The sequence below is a fragment of the Octopus sinensis genome, linkage group LG17, assembly GCF_006345805.1.
Source record: "Octopus sinensis linkage group LG17, ASM634580v1, whole genome shotgun sequence".
In the NCBI taxonomy this organism is placed as follows: Eukaryota; Metazoa; Mollusca; class Cephalopoda; order Octopoda; family Octopodidae; genus Octopus; species Octopus sinensis.
In genome coordinates, this window is record NC_043013.1 from 7,265,389 (window position 1) to 7,280,628 (window position 15,240).

General features: G+C 38.7%; 1 protein-coding gene across 8 annotated transcripts in view; it reads left to right on the forward strand.

Annotated features, from left to right (window-relative positions):
* Positions 1-15,240, forward strand: part of LOC115221035 (protein furry) — a 234,962-nt gene that overhangs the window by 115,465 nt on the left and 104,257 nt on the right. For all 8 annotated transcript variants that reach the window (XM_029791247.2, XM_036510295.1, XM_036510300.1 and 5 more), the window contains exons 10-16: positions 2,422-2,559; positions 2,806-2,904; positions 4,196-4,353; positions 5,211-5,367; positions 7,277-7,357; positions 13,336-13,640; positions 14,864-15,004. In XM_029791247.2, the coding sequence (XP_029647107.1) occupies positions 2,422-2,559; positions 2,806-2,904; positions 4,196-4,353; positions 5,211-5,367; positions 7,277-7,357; positions 13,336-13,640; positions 14,864-15,004 (1,079 nt within the window). The remainder of the gene's footprint in view (positions 1-2,421; positions 2,560-2,805; positions 2,905-4,195; positions 4,354-5,210; positions 5,368-7,276; positions 7,358-13,335; positions 13,641-14,863; positions 15,005-15,240) is intronic.

Sequence of the window (15,240 nt, forward strand, 5' to 3'; positions counted from 1 at the left end):
ATACATTCACTGTCTCACATATACAAATATTAACGTCTGGTTCCACTTATGATTAACTAGCAGTATCGCCCGGCGTTGCTCGGGTTTGTAAGGGAAATAACTATAAAGCATTTTTAGAGAGTTATAGCCAAAAAATAGCAAAAAAATGGGAAAAAAATTATGGTAAATTTTTTGAGAGTTAAAATGGTCGAGTTGCGTCCCCTAGACAGTCTGTGGTTTGTGTTTCTGATTCTCGACCCCATGTCGAATTTATCGATTTTTTTCAGAACTGGGGGAACTTTTCTGCGTTAGTTTTGAATTATGACATTGGGCTATGTGTGTGTCAAGTTTCATCAGAATCGGTTGAAAGCAGTGGTCAGGGTGAGGGTACAACCTGACAGACACACAGACAGACAAACTGCCGTTTATATAGAGAGAGATTGAGACTCTATTTCGTCATCTCGTTTAAAAAAAAAAATTTTCCTCATTGTCTTTTCTTCTTTTTGCTTTTAATCCTTTTGAAACTGTGTTCACCAATGTTTACTTCTCGTGTGTACATGTATAATCTTGATTAATTAAAGTTGTTGTACATGTTGTATTAAATACGTTAGCGCTTCAGTATTTTGTAGTTGTTTGCATTGTTGTCCAGCCAAAGAGATAGTTGATCGATCTCTTTTTAGCAATAAATTCTTCATAATCCCAAGAAAAAATAATAATGATAATAATAATAATAATAATAATAGTGAAATCCAACTGTTTTTGTGTCTACATAGCCAACTTGATGCTGTGTTAACAGCAGTGTGAAGGATAAATGAAATGCTTTGGAAGGAATCAATAAATATTATTGGTAGCAATTGTATCTTAACTCTCTCCTAAAAACCAATGCATTTTAACAACAAAACAGAGGAAAATTTGTGTTTACATATTTTTTGGAAAAGTTAATGTGTGCGTGTGTGATTATCTGCAGATATGCAAAATAAAAAAATGGGGGCCTGTTGAGGATTAAACACACATATTTTGTTAATTTGTGTGTGTGTGTGTGTGTGTGTGTGTGTGTGTGTATTTACTGCTGTGACATGTTGTTGCCTGGTCAATAGCTTTGTGCTGACCAAGCAGCAAAATCCAGATTACTCAGCCAAATGCGATGCTTATTTATTCACATTGCTTTAAATTAATCATGAATTATCTTCAAGATTTCGATATGATTGTTTTGTTTTGTTTTGTTCTTTTTAGAATGATCATAGGGTTGATGTGAGAGGCTGAGCATAAAGCTCTTAGAATATTTCGGCCAGATATGGCTGACTTAAATGCTGAAGGGGTTAAAGCCTTCTTCAGTTTTAATCCTCTTCATGCATACTTCATTAGGTTTTTCCATTTTGATTAAGGCCTTGATTTTACTGTGTGTGTGGGTAGGTGTGTTTGGCATTAGGATCGGTATCTAGCCATAGAAACCATTCCAAAACAGACAACTGGAATCTAGTGCAGCTCTCCAGGTTACCAGTTCCCATCAAAACTATCCAGCCCATACCAGTATGGAAAACAGACATTAAAGGATAGTGATGATGATGATGATGATGATGATGCTGTGTGGTAAGAAGCTTGCTTCCCAATCACATGGTTCTAGGTTCAGTCTCACTGCATGACACCTTGGGCAAGTGTCTTCTACTATAGCTTCGAGCTGACCAAAGCATTGTAAGTGGATTTGGTAGATGGAAACTGAAAGAAGCCAGTCATATACTTAAATGTGTATTTATATATATATATACACTTATTTCAATTAGTGATTTATTCATGAATATAACAACACTAGCGCCGCTGAGGGTAATATTCTCTGGAAACACACAAAAGCCCTTTTCAGAGTTATTTACTTTGAATTGTTATTATCTCACATCTGATTAGCCTGTTACTATGTAACATGCTTCACAATTTTAGTATACATACCCTATTAGTATTTCCTCCTAATTTCTATATACTCTGGGAACGTTTTAAAGCCCTTTTCAGGGCTACTTTATTTGAATTCTTTTCTGGGAATTGCCGGGTAGGTCAGCTAGTATATACATACATACATACATACATACATACATGTGTGTGTGTGTGTGTGTGTGTGCATGTGTGTGTGTGCATGTGTGTTTGTAAACCATCTTTCATCCCTCTATTTATGATATCATTGGCCAGTCTCTCTTCTGTCTGTTTTGTAATTTGCAAAGTTATGGGCTATGGTCCAATCTCGGCCCACAGCCTATAAGCTTTGCAAATTACAAGGTAATCGTCTCTAGCACCGGTACCGTAAAAGAGAAAAAAAGTATCCATTACATTCTGTAAAGCGGTTAGCATTAGGGAGTGAATCCAGCTGCAGAAACCATACTGAAGTATACATGCAACCCTCCAACTTGTCATGAGCTGTCAACCTATCTAACCCCATATTCACACATTGTGTTACAGATGCATCCAATTGAGGATTTCCAAGCATGTTTTCAGTTTCTTCATGAACTTGGTCATTATTTCCTTGAGGTGAGGGACAAAGACATCAGGCATGCCCTGGCAATGCTATTTGTAGAAATACTGCTCCCAGTTGCTGCTGTAAGTAAAACTTTAAAATTTCCTTTATTTTTTTTTTTGTAATTTCTTTCTTGTATTTTTTTGCTGGTTTCAATCATTGGATGGCAGCCATGCTGTGATATCACTTTTTATACACAGAAACAGACACATATATAATGATATATGAATTAATTGACTAATCAAAATGTTTGCTTTGTTATTGTCGCATTTTCTTTTTATATATATATGTATTTATTGCTGACGTTATTGTTTCTTGTTTACTTATAGAAAGTGAAGACCGAAGTTAATGTACCTATACTAAAAAACTTTGTCGAGATGCTGTACACCACATCTATCGACATGGCAACCAAAAAGAAACATACAATGGTAACTTGAAGCTTGATGATGTCATTTCATTATCAAATTTCTTATATCAAAGCTTTTCCAGTTCATTCATAATTTTTTTTCTGATATTATTTCTTGATGAAAACATTACATCTAAGTAGGAATGAGCGGGGAATCTTGCTAGGCTTACAAAGAATAAGTTCTGGGGTTGATTTGCTCAACTAATGGTGGTGCTCTAGCATGGCCACAGTCAAATGACTGAAACAAGTAAAAGAGTAGATGGAATGCTTAATTTGAGGGAAAGAGGGAGGCATGTGTTATGTAGTGTATTATCAGTAACATAGTGATTCACAGATTTGTGGTTCAAGTCCTGTCTATGAGCCTATCAAGTGAAGATGTGTTTTGATTCCTGGACCAGGCAATGCATTGTACTCTTGAGCAAAACATTTAATTTCTTATTGCTCTGTGATCACTTTCATATCTAACGCATGGTACAACATACGGCTCAACTGGCAATGTTGATTTGATGGAGGGAATGACCTTAATATACAGCACAAACGTTTGACCACCATAAACAAATTATCGACTGTAAATCCTCGAGTATAATCTGCATTTTTTTCCCAAAATTTAAAGGTCAAAATCCCTAGTGCGTATTATACACGAGGTTAAAAATGAAAATTATTTTCTAAGCAATGTTCATTCAGACGCATTTTGTGATGTCGGGCACAGAAATACCTTAAGCTAAGCCTGAAAGTAATGAAGTCACAAAAGAATCATCCGTAACTTGCAGTAAGCAACATTTATTAAACGTTATTACTGTTATTTCTTTATTTTCTGCAAACAAAATGCACAAAAATGCTACACGTTTGCATTATGTTATATATACAATAATAATAAAGGACGTTACCATATATATTTTTACAAACCAAGGATGTTATATAGACCTCCTTGACTCAAATTAGAGAAGGGGTGCGTATTATACACAAGGTTTAAGTTTTTCAGAGGTACAGCCCCCTAAGAATCCCCTGCATATTATACTCAAGGGCGGACTATACTCGAGAATTTACGGTATATAGATCATTCAGTAAAAAACTGCAGAATCCTCATATGATGTCTACAGCAGAAGAATCTTCTATGAGCCTATTGCTCTTTTCTATCTCAAATTAGTTCTTACACTGAAAATCTTGACAGTTAATTTATCATTTTGATCACTTCTTGTAAGATAACATTCAGAAAACACCCAAATGATCTTCTAAATCCTAAATTAGTTTCTTAATCAAATACATTGATGTCATTTTTTTTTTAAAGCTTTTTGTTTTGCTTCTATTTTTAGCATTTATTCCCATTAGTAACCTGCCTACTTAGTGTCAGCCAGAAACAATTTTTCTTGAACAACTGGCCGTATTTCCTGACAATGTGCCTGTCACAACTGAAGAATAAAGATCCAAAAATATCACGAGTGGCCTTAGAGTCTTTATATCGGCTTTTGTGGTAAGTAATTTAAATATTTATAGCCTATATAGAAAGTAATAATTATTATTGTTATTGTTATTTTTAAGACATAGCTGTATGGTTAATAAACTTGCTTTGCCACCACAGAGTTTGGGGTTCAGTCCTACTGCATGGCACCTTGAGCATTTTTTGTTCTTTATTATAAACTTTGATTGATTGATGCTTTGCGAGTAAATTTGGTCGACTGAAATTGTGTCGAAGCCAGTCATGTATGTGTATATGGCTGAGGGGTTGTTTACATCACTACAACTTAGCAGTTGGGCAAATGGCATAGTGGTTAAGAGTGCGGACTACTAACCCCAAGATTCCGAGTTTGATTCCAAGCAGTAACCTGAACACTAATAATAATAATGATAATAATAATAATGATAACATCGAAAAATACCTTAGGAATGAGAACTCAGGTTCAAAATTTCCCCAAGACCCCTGAAGAAGGCTGGAGGGTATATCAGCTGAAACATTGTGTTAACAACAAACAAGATAAGGACAAATATCCATTGAATGTAAATAATGTACAATCTTACAATCATGAATCCAACACCCTAATCACTAAGCCACATGTCTCAACAGGTAAGGGTGTTGGCCTTATGCAAACCCATTTTCACTTCTGAGCAGAGTTTGTCCAACTAGTCTGGTCTCTATCCTTTGATTTGTCTAGCATGGACAGCCCTACATGGAGCAATTGTTCCACTGCCATAGCTCTCAGGGTCACTGAGGCATACAACCAACCACACCACTATAAAGACTGGACATTCTGGTCATTAGCCAACTATACTCATGCAAACTTTTAGCTTTATATTGATGTTAAATCTTGCTATTTTCAATAACTTTTTCAGGGTGTATATGGTGCGCATAAAATGTGAGAGTAATACAGCTACTGTGAGTCGGCTTCAGAGTATTGTAAACAGCTTATTTCCTAAAGGGTCAAAGCTTGTGACCCCTAGAGATACTCCATTGAATATTTTTGTGAAGATTATCCAGTTTATAGCAAAGGTAAATGAACATTCTCTACTTCCACTTGTTATTAAAAGCATGGAAATAGGTGAGGGTTAACAACTGGAAGGGTATCTGGCTGTAGAAAATCTGACCCTTTAAATTCCATCTGAATGATGCAAGCATGGAAAAGTAGATGTTAAACTACGACTACGACGATGATGATGATGATGATGAGGAGGAGGAGGAGGAGGAGGAGGAGGAGGAGGATTCCAACCATGAACATCCTATCATTTTTGGAAAAACTATAAAACTATATTATCTAATGTGTTCTTCATTCTTTACCATGATTTGAAAGAGATTTGTCTGCTATTTCTAGCTGGTCGAGCATCCATATAAAGGTTCTCATATTTGTTTTTTATATTATTTATAAAGAAAAAAAATACTGGAATATTTAGAAACATCCAGAAATTTATCCAAAGTTAATTTGTAGGAGATGCTGTGCTTCTCTGACAAATCTTTGCAGTCCAACATATTCAGTGTAGCTTGAATTGTTTTTTTGTTTTTTTTTACTTTTTGGGGGAGATCTTTTTCCATCCCATATAACCTCAGTTTTGACCATTTGTTAGCCTGTCCACAAATTACACTTATGCCCTAAGTTGAAATATAGAACACATGTATGCAGTACCTTTCTTTCATTGGATACTAAACTCTGCCTGCGAAGACCTGTTGAGGCAAGTGAAATCGAAATCGAAGTCAAATCCGTGCTAGTGGAGCGCTAAGAGCACCATCTGAGTGTGATGGTTGCCAGAGCAACTAACTGGCTTCTGTGTCGGTGGCACGTAAAATGCACCATTCAAGTGTGATCATTACTAACATTGCCTTACTGGCACTTGTGCAGGTGGCGCATGTTAAAAACATTCGAGCGAGGTTGTTGCCAGTGCCGCTGGACTGGCTCTTGTGCAGGTGGCATATAAAAAACACCATTTGGGCATAGCCATTGCCAGTACCACCTGACTGGCTCTCATGCCGGTGGCACATAAAAGCACCCACTACACTCTTGGAGTGGTTGGCATTAGGAAGGGCATCAAGCTATAGAGACTCTGCCAGATCAGATTGGAGCCTGGTGCAGCCATTTGGTTCGCCAGTCCTCAGTCAAATCATCCAACCCATGCCAGCATGGAAAGCAGATGTTAAACGATGATGATAATGATGATGTATACGTATGCATGCACACACACATATGCATCCATATTTTCTAGATCACTGCATTTCAGGAGTGGACTAAGCCATCGGTCAATCGAGCACTGCTCGAGGTCCTGGAGCTTTTGGGGACCTGCACTCTACATGTTAACTCTACTAAATCAATGCTAAGGGGCTTGGTAAACAGTTATGCTCGAGGGCCCTTAATACTCTCAGTCCACCCCTGCTGCATTTGACAAACAGGGCTACATTTACATGCTCCTTGCAATTGTACGTTCTTAATTGCAATCTCCCAGTGTCCTCCTTCAGTCTTTTCTACTTCTACTACAAAAAGAGGGGCCTTTGTCTTTCTGAAATTTTATTAGTTACAAAGGTAAATTAAGGAATATGAGTGATTCCGGTCATCATACTAATTCTGACCTCTGTTGACATTGTTTCAGCACTAAAAAAAAAAATCATCATCATCATCATTATCATTGCTATTATCATCATTAGTATCAGCATCAACATCATCATCATTTATCATCACCATTACTATGTTGTCTTCACCACCACCACTACCATCATCATCATTCATCATCATCTCTGTTGTCATCATCAGTATCAGCATCATTATCGTCACCATTACTTTCACCACCACCATCATCATCAGCATTGTTATCAGCATCATTATCATCATTTTACTTTCACCACCATCATCATCATCATCAATAACATCAACATTTCATCACCCAGTATTAATTTTTCTATTCTTATTTCCCCGCAGGAAAGGTTAGATTTTGCCATGAAAGAAATTATTTTTGATCTCCTCTGTGTTGGCAGACCAATTAAGTTTTTAACTCCAGAGGTGAGTATCTCATTAATTATTCATTTAATCATTGATGTTACTTTGCATCGGACAACAAGGAAATGCGATTTTATAAAATGGCACAACTGTATTGGTGTTATCAGAGCTGGTTACTAGGATTGCCATACATGTATGTGATGCATGCATTACACATTATCATCATTGTATTAAGGCAGGAAGCTGGCAGAAATGTTAGCACGCCAGGCGAAATGCTTGGCGGTATTTCGTCTGCCGTTACGTTCTGAGTTCAAATTCTGCCGAGGTCGACTTTGCCTTTCATCCTTTCGGGGTCGATAAATGAAGTACCAGTTTCGTACTGGGGTCGATTTCTTATGAATGCTATAGTTGTCTGATAAGTGAATGTTGTAGATGTGTGATTAAGGAATTATTATAGCTGTGTGGTTAATGAATATTAGTTATGTGGTTAATGAATGTTACAGCTGTGTGGTTTATGGATGCTATAACTGTGTGATAATGACTAATGAATGTTGTAGATGTTTGGTGAGTGAAGGTCTTATCTGTGTGTTAAATGGATGTTGTAGGTGTGTGGTTAAGGAATTATTATAGCTATGTGGTTAATGATTATTAGACATGTGTTTAATGAATGTTATAATAACTTGGTGGTTTATGAATGTCATAGCTGTGTGATAGATAAATGTTGTAGATGTGTGATTGACGAATGTTTTACCTGTGTCATTGATAACTGTTAATCATGTGTGGTTAATGAATGTTACAGCCGTGTGGTTTATGGATGCTATAATTCTGTGATAATGACTAATGAATGTTGTCGATGTTTGGTGAGTGAAGGTCTTATCTGTGTGTTAAATGAATGTTGTAGGTGTGTGGTTAAGGAATTATTATAGCTATGTGGTTAATGATTATTAGACATGTGTTTAATGAATGTTATAATAACTTTGTGGTTTATGAATGTCATAGCTGTGTGATAGATGAATGTTGAAGATACGTGATTAAGGAATTATTATAGCTGTGTGGTTAATGAATGTTACAGCTGTGTGGTTTATGGATGCTATAACTGTGTGATAATGACTAATGGATGTTGTAGATGTTTGGTGAGTGAAGGTCTTATCTGTGTGTTAATGGATGTTGTAGATGTTTGGTGAGTGAAGGTCTTATCTGTGTGTTAAATGGATGTTGTAGGTGTGTGGTTAAGGATTATTATAGCTATGTGGTTAATGATTATTAGACATGTGTTTAATGAATGTTATAATAACTTGGTGGTTTATGAATGTCATAGCTGTGTGATAGATAATGTTGTAGATGTGTGATTGACGAATGTTTTACCTGTGTCATTGATAACTGTTAATCATGTGTGGTTAATGAATGTTACAGCGTGTGGTTTATGGATGCTATAATTCTGTGATAATGACTAATGAATGTTGTCGATGTTTGGTGAGTGAAGGTCTTATCTGTGTGTTAAATGAATGTTGTAGGTGTGTGGTTAAGGAATTATTATAGCTATGTGGTTAATGATTATTAGACATGTGTTTAATGAATGTTATAATAACTTTGTGGTTTATGAATGTCATAGCTGTGTGATAGATAAATGTTGTAGATGTGTGATTGACGAATGTTTTACCTGTGTCATTGATAACTGTTAATCATGTGTGGTTAATGAATGTTACAGCCGTGTGGTTTATGGATGCTATAATTCTGTGATAATGACTAATGGATGTTGTAGATGTTTGGTGAGTGAAGGTCTTATCTGTGTGTTAAATGAATGTTGTAGGTGTGTGGTTAACAATCATTAAGCATGTGGTTAATGAATGTTATTATAGCCTTATGGTTTATGAATGCCGTAGCTGTGTGATAGATAAATGTTGTAGATGTGTGATTGACGAATGTTTTACCTGTGTCATTGATAACTGTTAATCATGTGTGGTTAATGAATGTTACGGCTGTGCAATAAATTAATAGGTGCATGGTGAATAAATATCATCTCCATAAGGTATTCACCTTATGGAGATGTATGGGTAATGAATGTAACATTTGTGCAGTTTTTGAATGTTACAGTGGTGTAAATAAGGTTACAGCTGTGTAATAGATGAATGTTGAGGGTGTGTGGGGATATGCATATTTATATACATTTGGTGGGCGTTTGTTTTTTAATATTTTAATGGGGTACTTGGTAAATGTATGAGACACAATAATAGTTCATGTATGGAGTAACTAAGTCATACTTGTAACTATTAAGGTGGCGAGCTGGCAGAAACGTTAGCACATTGGGCGAAATGCTTAGCGGTATTTCGTCTGCCGTTACGTTCTGAGTTCAAATTCCACCGAGGTCGACTTTGCCTTTCATCCTTTCGGGGTCGATAAATTAAGTACCAGTTTCGTACTGGGGTCGATGTAATCGACTTAATCCCTTTGTCTGTCCTTGCTTGTCCTCTCTGTGTTTAGCCCCTTGTGGGCAGTAAAGAAATAGGTATTTCATCTGCCGTTATGTTCTGAATTCAAATTCCGCTGAGGTCGACTTTGCCTTTCGTCCTTTCAGGGTCGATAAATTAAGTACCAGTTTCGTACTGGGATCGATGTAATCTACTTAATCCCTTTGTCTGTCCTTGTTTGTCCCCTCTATGTTTAGCCCCTTGTGGGCAATAAAGAAATAAGAATTGTTAGCACACTGGACAAAATGCTTAGTGGCATTTTGTTTGTCCTTACATTCTGATTTCAAATCCTGCTGAGGTCATCTTTTAGGGTTTACGAAATAAGTACCAGTTGATGGGGCTGATGTAATTGACTATCCCACTCCCACAAAATTTTAGGCGTTTTGGCTATAGTAAAAAGGATTATTTCTATCACCACGATATTGTGTTTGTGAGCAAGGCACATAACTCTTGATGCTCTAATTCACTGGCCTGATAAAGAATAAAAGAGGCTTCTCTTCTATTTCACAGTTATGCTTTTAGTGATAAGAAGGTCATCTGTCTAGAAAGATCAGTTATTTCATATATAAGGTGCAGCAAAATCTTTTTAAGGGCTTATTGCTTCTATGGGTCTTAATCCATCTTGGGTAAATCAGTGATAAAATAATAAAAAAATGAGAACTCGGCATATTTCTTATAAGACATTTACAAGATTAAGTATGTTAACAGAACAATGATTATATATGGATATCCAATAAGTGTATTTTTCTTATTAAGCTTGATAGTGTGTTATATAAACTATCTGTTATTGAATATACTGAACACAAACCATGGCCGAGTGGCTGTGTGGAAAGTAGCTTGCTTACCAACCACATGGTTCCGGGTTCGGTCCCACTGCATGGCACCTTGGACAAGTGTCTTCAATTATAGCCTCAGGCCAACTAAAGCCTTGTGAGTGGATTTGGTAGACAGAAACTGAAAGAAGCCTGTCGTATATGTATATATAAATATGTGTGTGTGTGTGTGTGTGTGCGCGCGTGTGTATGTTTCTGTGTCTATGTTTGTTCCCCCCCTCAACATCGCTTGACAACCGATGCTGGTGTTTTTTTTACGTCCCCATAACTTAGAGGTTCAGCTAAAAGAGACGGATAGAATAAGTACCAGGCTTACAAAGAATAAGTCCTGGGGTAGATTTGCTTGACTAAAAGGCAGTGCTCCAGCATGGCCGCAGTCAAATGACTGAAACAAGTAAAAGAGTAAAAGAGAAATGATTAAGGGATCCAGTTTGCAGTCACAAGACTCCCTACTACTTTGATCCCTTTGCAAGACATCTTGAGAGTATATCTTTTATTGCTGCCTCAGATCAATCCAAGTTTTGTGTTTGAAACAGGATAGGTGAAACAGTATGGAAACTTGTTGGATCAATTGCACCTGTAATTAAAAGACACAGCTTTATCACACATTGTGCCATGTTGATTCTGTCCAAGAATTACATTAATCCTTTAGCATTATTTAATCCAGCTATATCCAGCCAAAATATTCTACCTGTTATATGTTTAGTATGCTAACTGCCACAAGTACCACCAATGGTTCATCGCAAACTTCACACAACTGCCGTATGCACAACCGGTGGTACATCATCGTCATCATCGTTTAACGTCCGTTTTCCGCGCTAGCACGGGTTGGACGGTTCGACCGGGGTCTGGGGAGCCAGGGGCTGCTCCAGGCTCCAGTCTGATCTGGCAGTGTTTCTACAGCTGGATGCCCTTCCTAACGCCAACCACTCCGCGAGTGTAGTGGGTGCTTTTTATGTGCCACCTGCACAGGTGCCACAGGGATCTGGCATTGGCCACGTTCGGATGGTGCTTTTTATGTGCCACCGGCACAGAAGCCAGTCGAGGCGGTGTAATTTGAGAAAATATTTTATTCTAAATCTTTGAAATGGTTTTGAAGATATTTAAATAATATGAATGCTGGATATTAAAGTTTAATTATGAAATATGGTAAAAATCCCAAAATATTACATTTCCCTGAAATTGATTTCAAATTTTGGTACAAGGCCAGCAATTTCGGGGGAGGGGGTAAATCGATTACATCCACCCCCAGTGTTCAACTGGTACTTATTTTATCGACCCAGAGAGAATGAAAGGCAAAGTCAACATCACCAGAATTTGAACTCAGAACATAGAGATGGACAAAATGCCGCTAAGCATTTTATCTGACATACTAACGATTCTGCCAGTTTACCACCTTTACATTTCCCTGTAATTAAACTGAAATACATGGTGTCACCAGTAAGTTCCAGTAACAAGGCTGTGGAATTTAACATGTTTAAACTGGCCAGATCCAGCCTCTCACAACTATCCTACAATGTTATTCTAAATATAAAGATTCACATCATTGAAATTTCAGAGCTCCAAAATAATGCAAAATTAATTACAAAGAATATCAATAAATAAGCCTTACATTTGACAAAGTAATCTGAATGCTAAAGGGTTTAGGAACCTGTCATCATCATCATCATCATCATCATCGTTTAACGTCCGTTCTCCATGCTAGCATGGGTTGGACGGTTCGACCGGGGATCTGGGAAGCCAGAAGGCTGCACCAGGCTCCAGTCTTATCTGGCAATGTTTCTACAGCTGGATGCCCTTCCTAACGCCAACCACTCCGTGAGTGTAATGGGTGCTTTTTACGTGCCACCTGCACAGGTGCCAGGCGAGGCTGGCAACGGCCACAGTCGGATTGGTGTATTTTATGTGCCACCGGCTCGGAAGCCAGTCGGGGCGGCGCTGGCATCGGCCATGAGTCGGATAGTGCTTTTTACGTACCACCAGACCAGGGATCCTGGCTGGTTCAATTCGATTTCGCTTTCGCTTGCCCCAACATGTCTTCGCAAGCAAAGGGGGTTGGCATGGGTGCCTGTCGTACGGTCGGATTGGTGTATTTTACGTGCCACCGGCACAGAAGCCAGTGGAGGCGGCACTGGCATCGGCCACGAGTCGGATAGTGCTTTTTACGTACCACCAGACCAGGGATCCTGGCTGGTTCAATTCGATTTCGCTTTCGCTTGCCCCAACATGTCTTCGCAAGCAAAGGGGGTTGGCATGGGTGCCTGTCGTACGGTCGGATTGGTGTATTTTACGTGCCACCGGCACAGAAGCCAGTGGAGTCGGCACTGGCATCGGCCACGAGTCGGATAGTGCTTTTTACGTACCACCAGACCAGGGATCCTGGCTGGTTCAATTCGATTTCGCTTTCGCTTGCCCCAACATGTCTTCGCAAGCAAAGGGGGTTGGCATGGGTGCCTGTCGTACGGTCGGATTGGTGTATTTTACGTGCCACTGGCACAGAAGCCAGTGGAGGCGGCACTGGCATCGGCCACGAGTCGGATAGTGCTTTTTACGTACCACCAGACCAGGGATCCTGGCTGGTTCAATTCGATTTCGATTTCGCTTTCACTTGCCCCACAGCCACTTACCAATTCAATGTGCAGTTGATCCAACAACAGAATCCTCAGTTGTTGAACCCAATTGTAATTGATTCATTTCACTTCATAAATATCTATCATTGAATTTATCTTAATTTTTGCAGAGAATGAGTATTGGATTACGAGCTTTCTTAGTAATAGCAGACAGCTTAGAACAAAAGGATGGTGACCCACCAATGCCACAATCAACAGCCACTTTGCCATCAGGAAGTACAGTTCGAATTAAAAGAACTTTCCTCAACAAGATGCTAACTGATGATACCGCTCAGAGAATTGGCCTCAGTAGCTACCATTCACATGTCCTCAAGACTTTCGACTCCATTCTCCGAGCACTTGACCTTCAAGTCGGAAGAACATTCTTGCTTACCAAAGGAGAACACACAAATAAGGAAGCTGAGGAGATTCTTACGTAAGGATCAATTTTTTTATTATTGTCTGTGTGTTGACTCCTCTGTCTGTTGACTCCTCTGTCTTTTGACTCCACTGTCTGTTGACTCCTCTGTCTGTTGATTCCACTGTCTGTTGACTCCTCTGTCTCTTGACTCCTCTGTCTCTTGACTCCTCTGTCTCTTGACTCCTTTGTCTGTTGATTCTTCTGTCTGTTGACTCCTCTGTCTCTTGACTCCTCTGTCTCTTGACTCCTCTGTCTGTTGATTCTTCTGTCTCTTGACTCCTCTGTCTCTTGACTCCTCTGTCTCTTGACTCCTCTGTCTCTTGACTCGTCTATGTGTTGAATTTGGTCTGTGTTGACTTTAGTATATATAGACTTTGGTGTATACTGAATCTGCTTCGTGTTGACGCTAGTATATATTGCCTCTGGTGTGTGTTAACTCTGGCATGGGTCCATTCCTCTGGTATGTGTCTGTTCCTCCAGCTAATATCTGTTCCTCCAGAATGTGTTCATTCCTCCAGTGTGTCCACTCCACTGACCAATGCCTACTCTGCTGGTGAGTGTCCCTTCTTCTGGCATGTGTCCATTCCACTGACATCTCCATTCCTCTCACATGTGTTCACTCCTCTGACACATGTTCATTCCTGTGACATGTCCATTCATCTAGTCCATGGCCACTCTTATAGCATGAGTCCTCTCTGCTGGCATGCGAAGTCAGGCATGTTGATTCAGCTTTAGATGGTAGAAATCACTGTGTGTTTGTGTGTGTATGTGTGTGTGTGTTACTGTTTCCTGGCCTCGACTTCTATTTGATAGTTGTAAATGAATGTTATCCTGCAGGCAGTGTCTTTTTGTCTCCAGTCTTCTGTGAAAACATGTCTGGTCATGGGGAAATATTACCTCCTTTGGAAACAAGTGAAGGTTGGTGACAAAGAGGGCATCCAGCCGTAGACAATCTGTTTCCATAAATTCCATCCAACCTTTGCAATCCTGAAAAAGTGGACATTAAATAATAATAATAATAATAATAATAACAACAACAACAACAACAATATTAGTGGTGGTGTTATTGTGAGACATTTGCTTCTCAACCATATGGTTCTGTGTTCAAACTTATCACATGGTTATTTAGGATAAGCTTATTCTTCTTCCGCATCCTTGAATTGGCCAATTCCTTGCATGTAAAATTGTTGATGAAATTTAATAAGCTTTCTCTTTTATTTTCTTTCGGTTCTTTGCAGCGGTGACCGTAAACCAAAGATTGATTTATTCCGCACATGTGTGGCAGCAATTCCTCGCCTGTTACCAGACACAATGAGTAACCAGGAACTGGTTGAGATGCTGACCAGACTCACTGTTCATATTGATGATGAGCTGAAAGGGTTTGTACCACAGAATTTTTCATCTTTATGTCCAAAGGTTGACTTTAGAAATATTAGCAAACCCTAGGTCATTCATTTTAGCCTAGATGTCTTTACCTAAAGAAAAGATTGGTCACAATGATGGTGGTAGCATCAGTTAATCCAACCTCCAGGATTTCTTTGAACCATAGTTCGAACATTTTATTAGGGAGGACATTGCAAGTGTGAACTGTTGTTGCTGCTGCACCTACTACTAC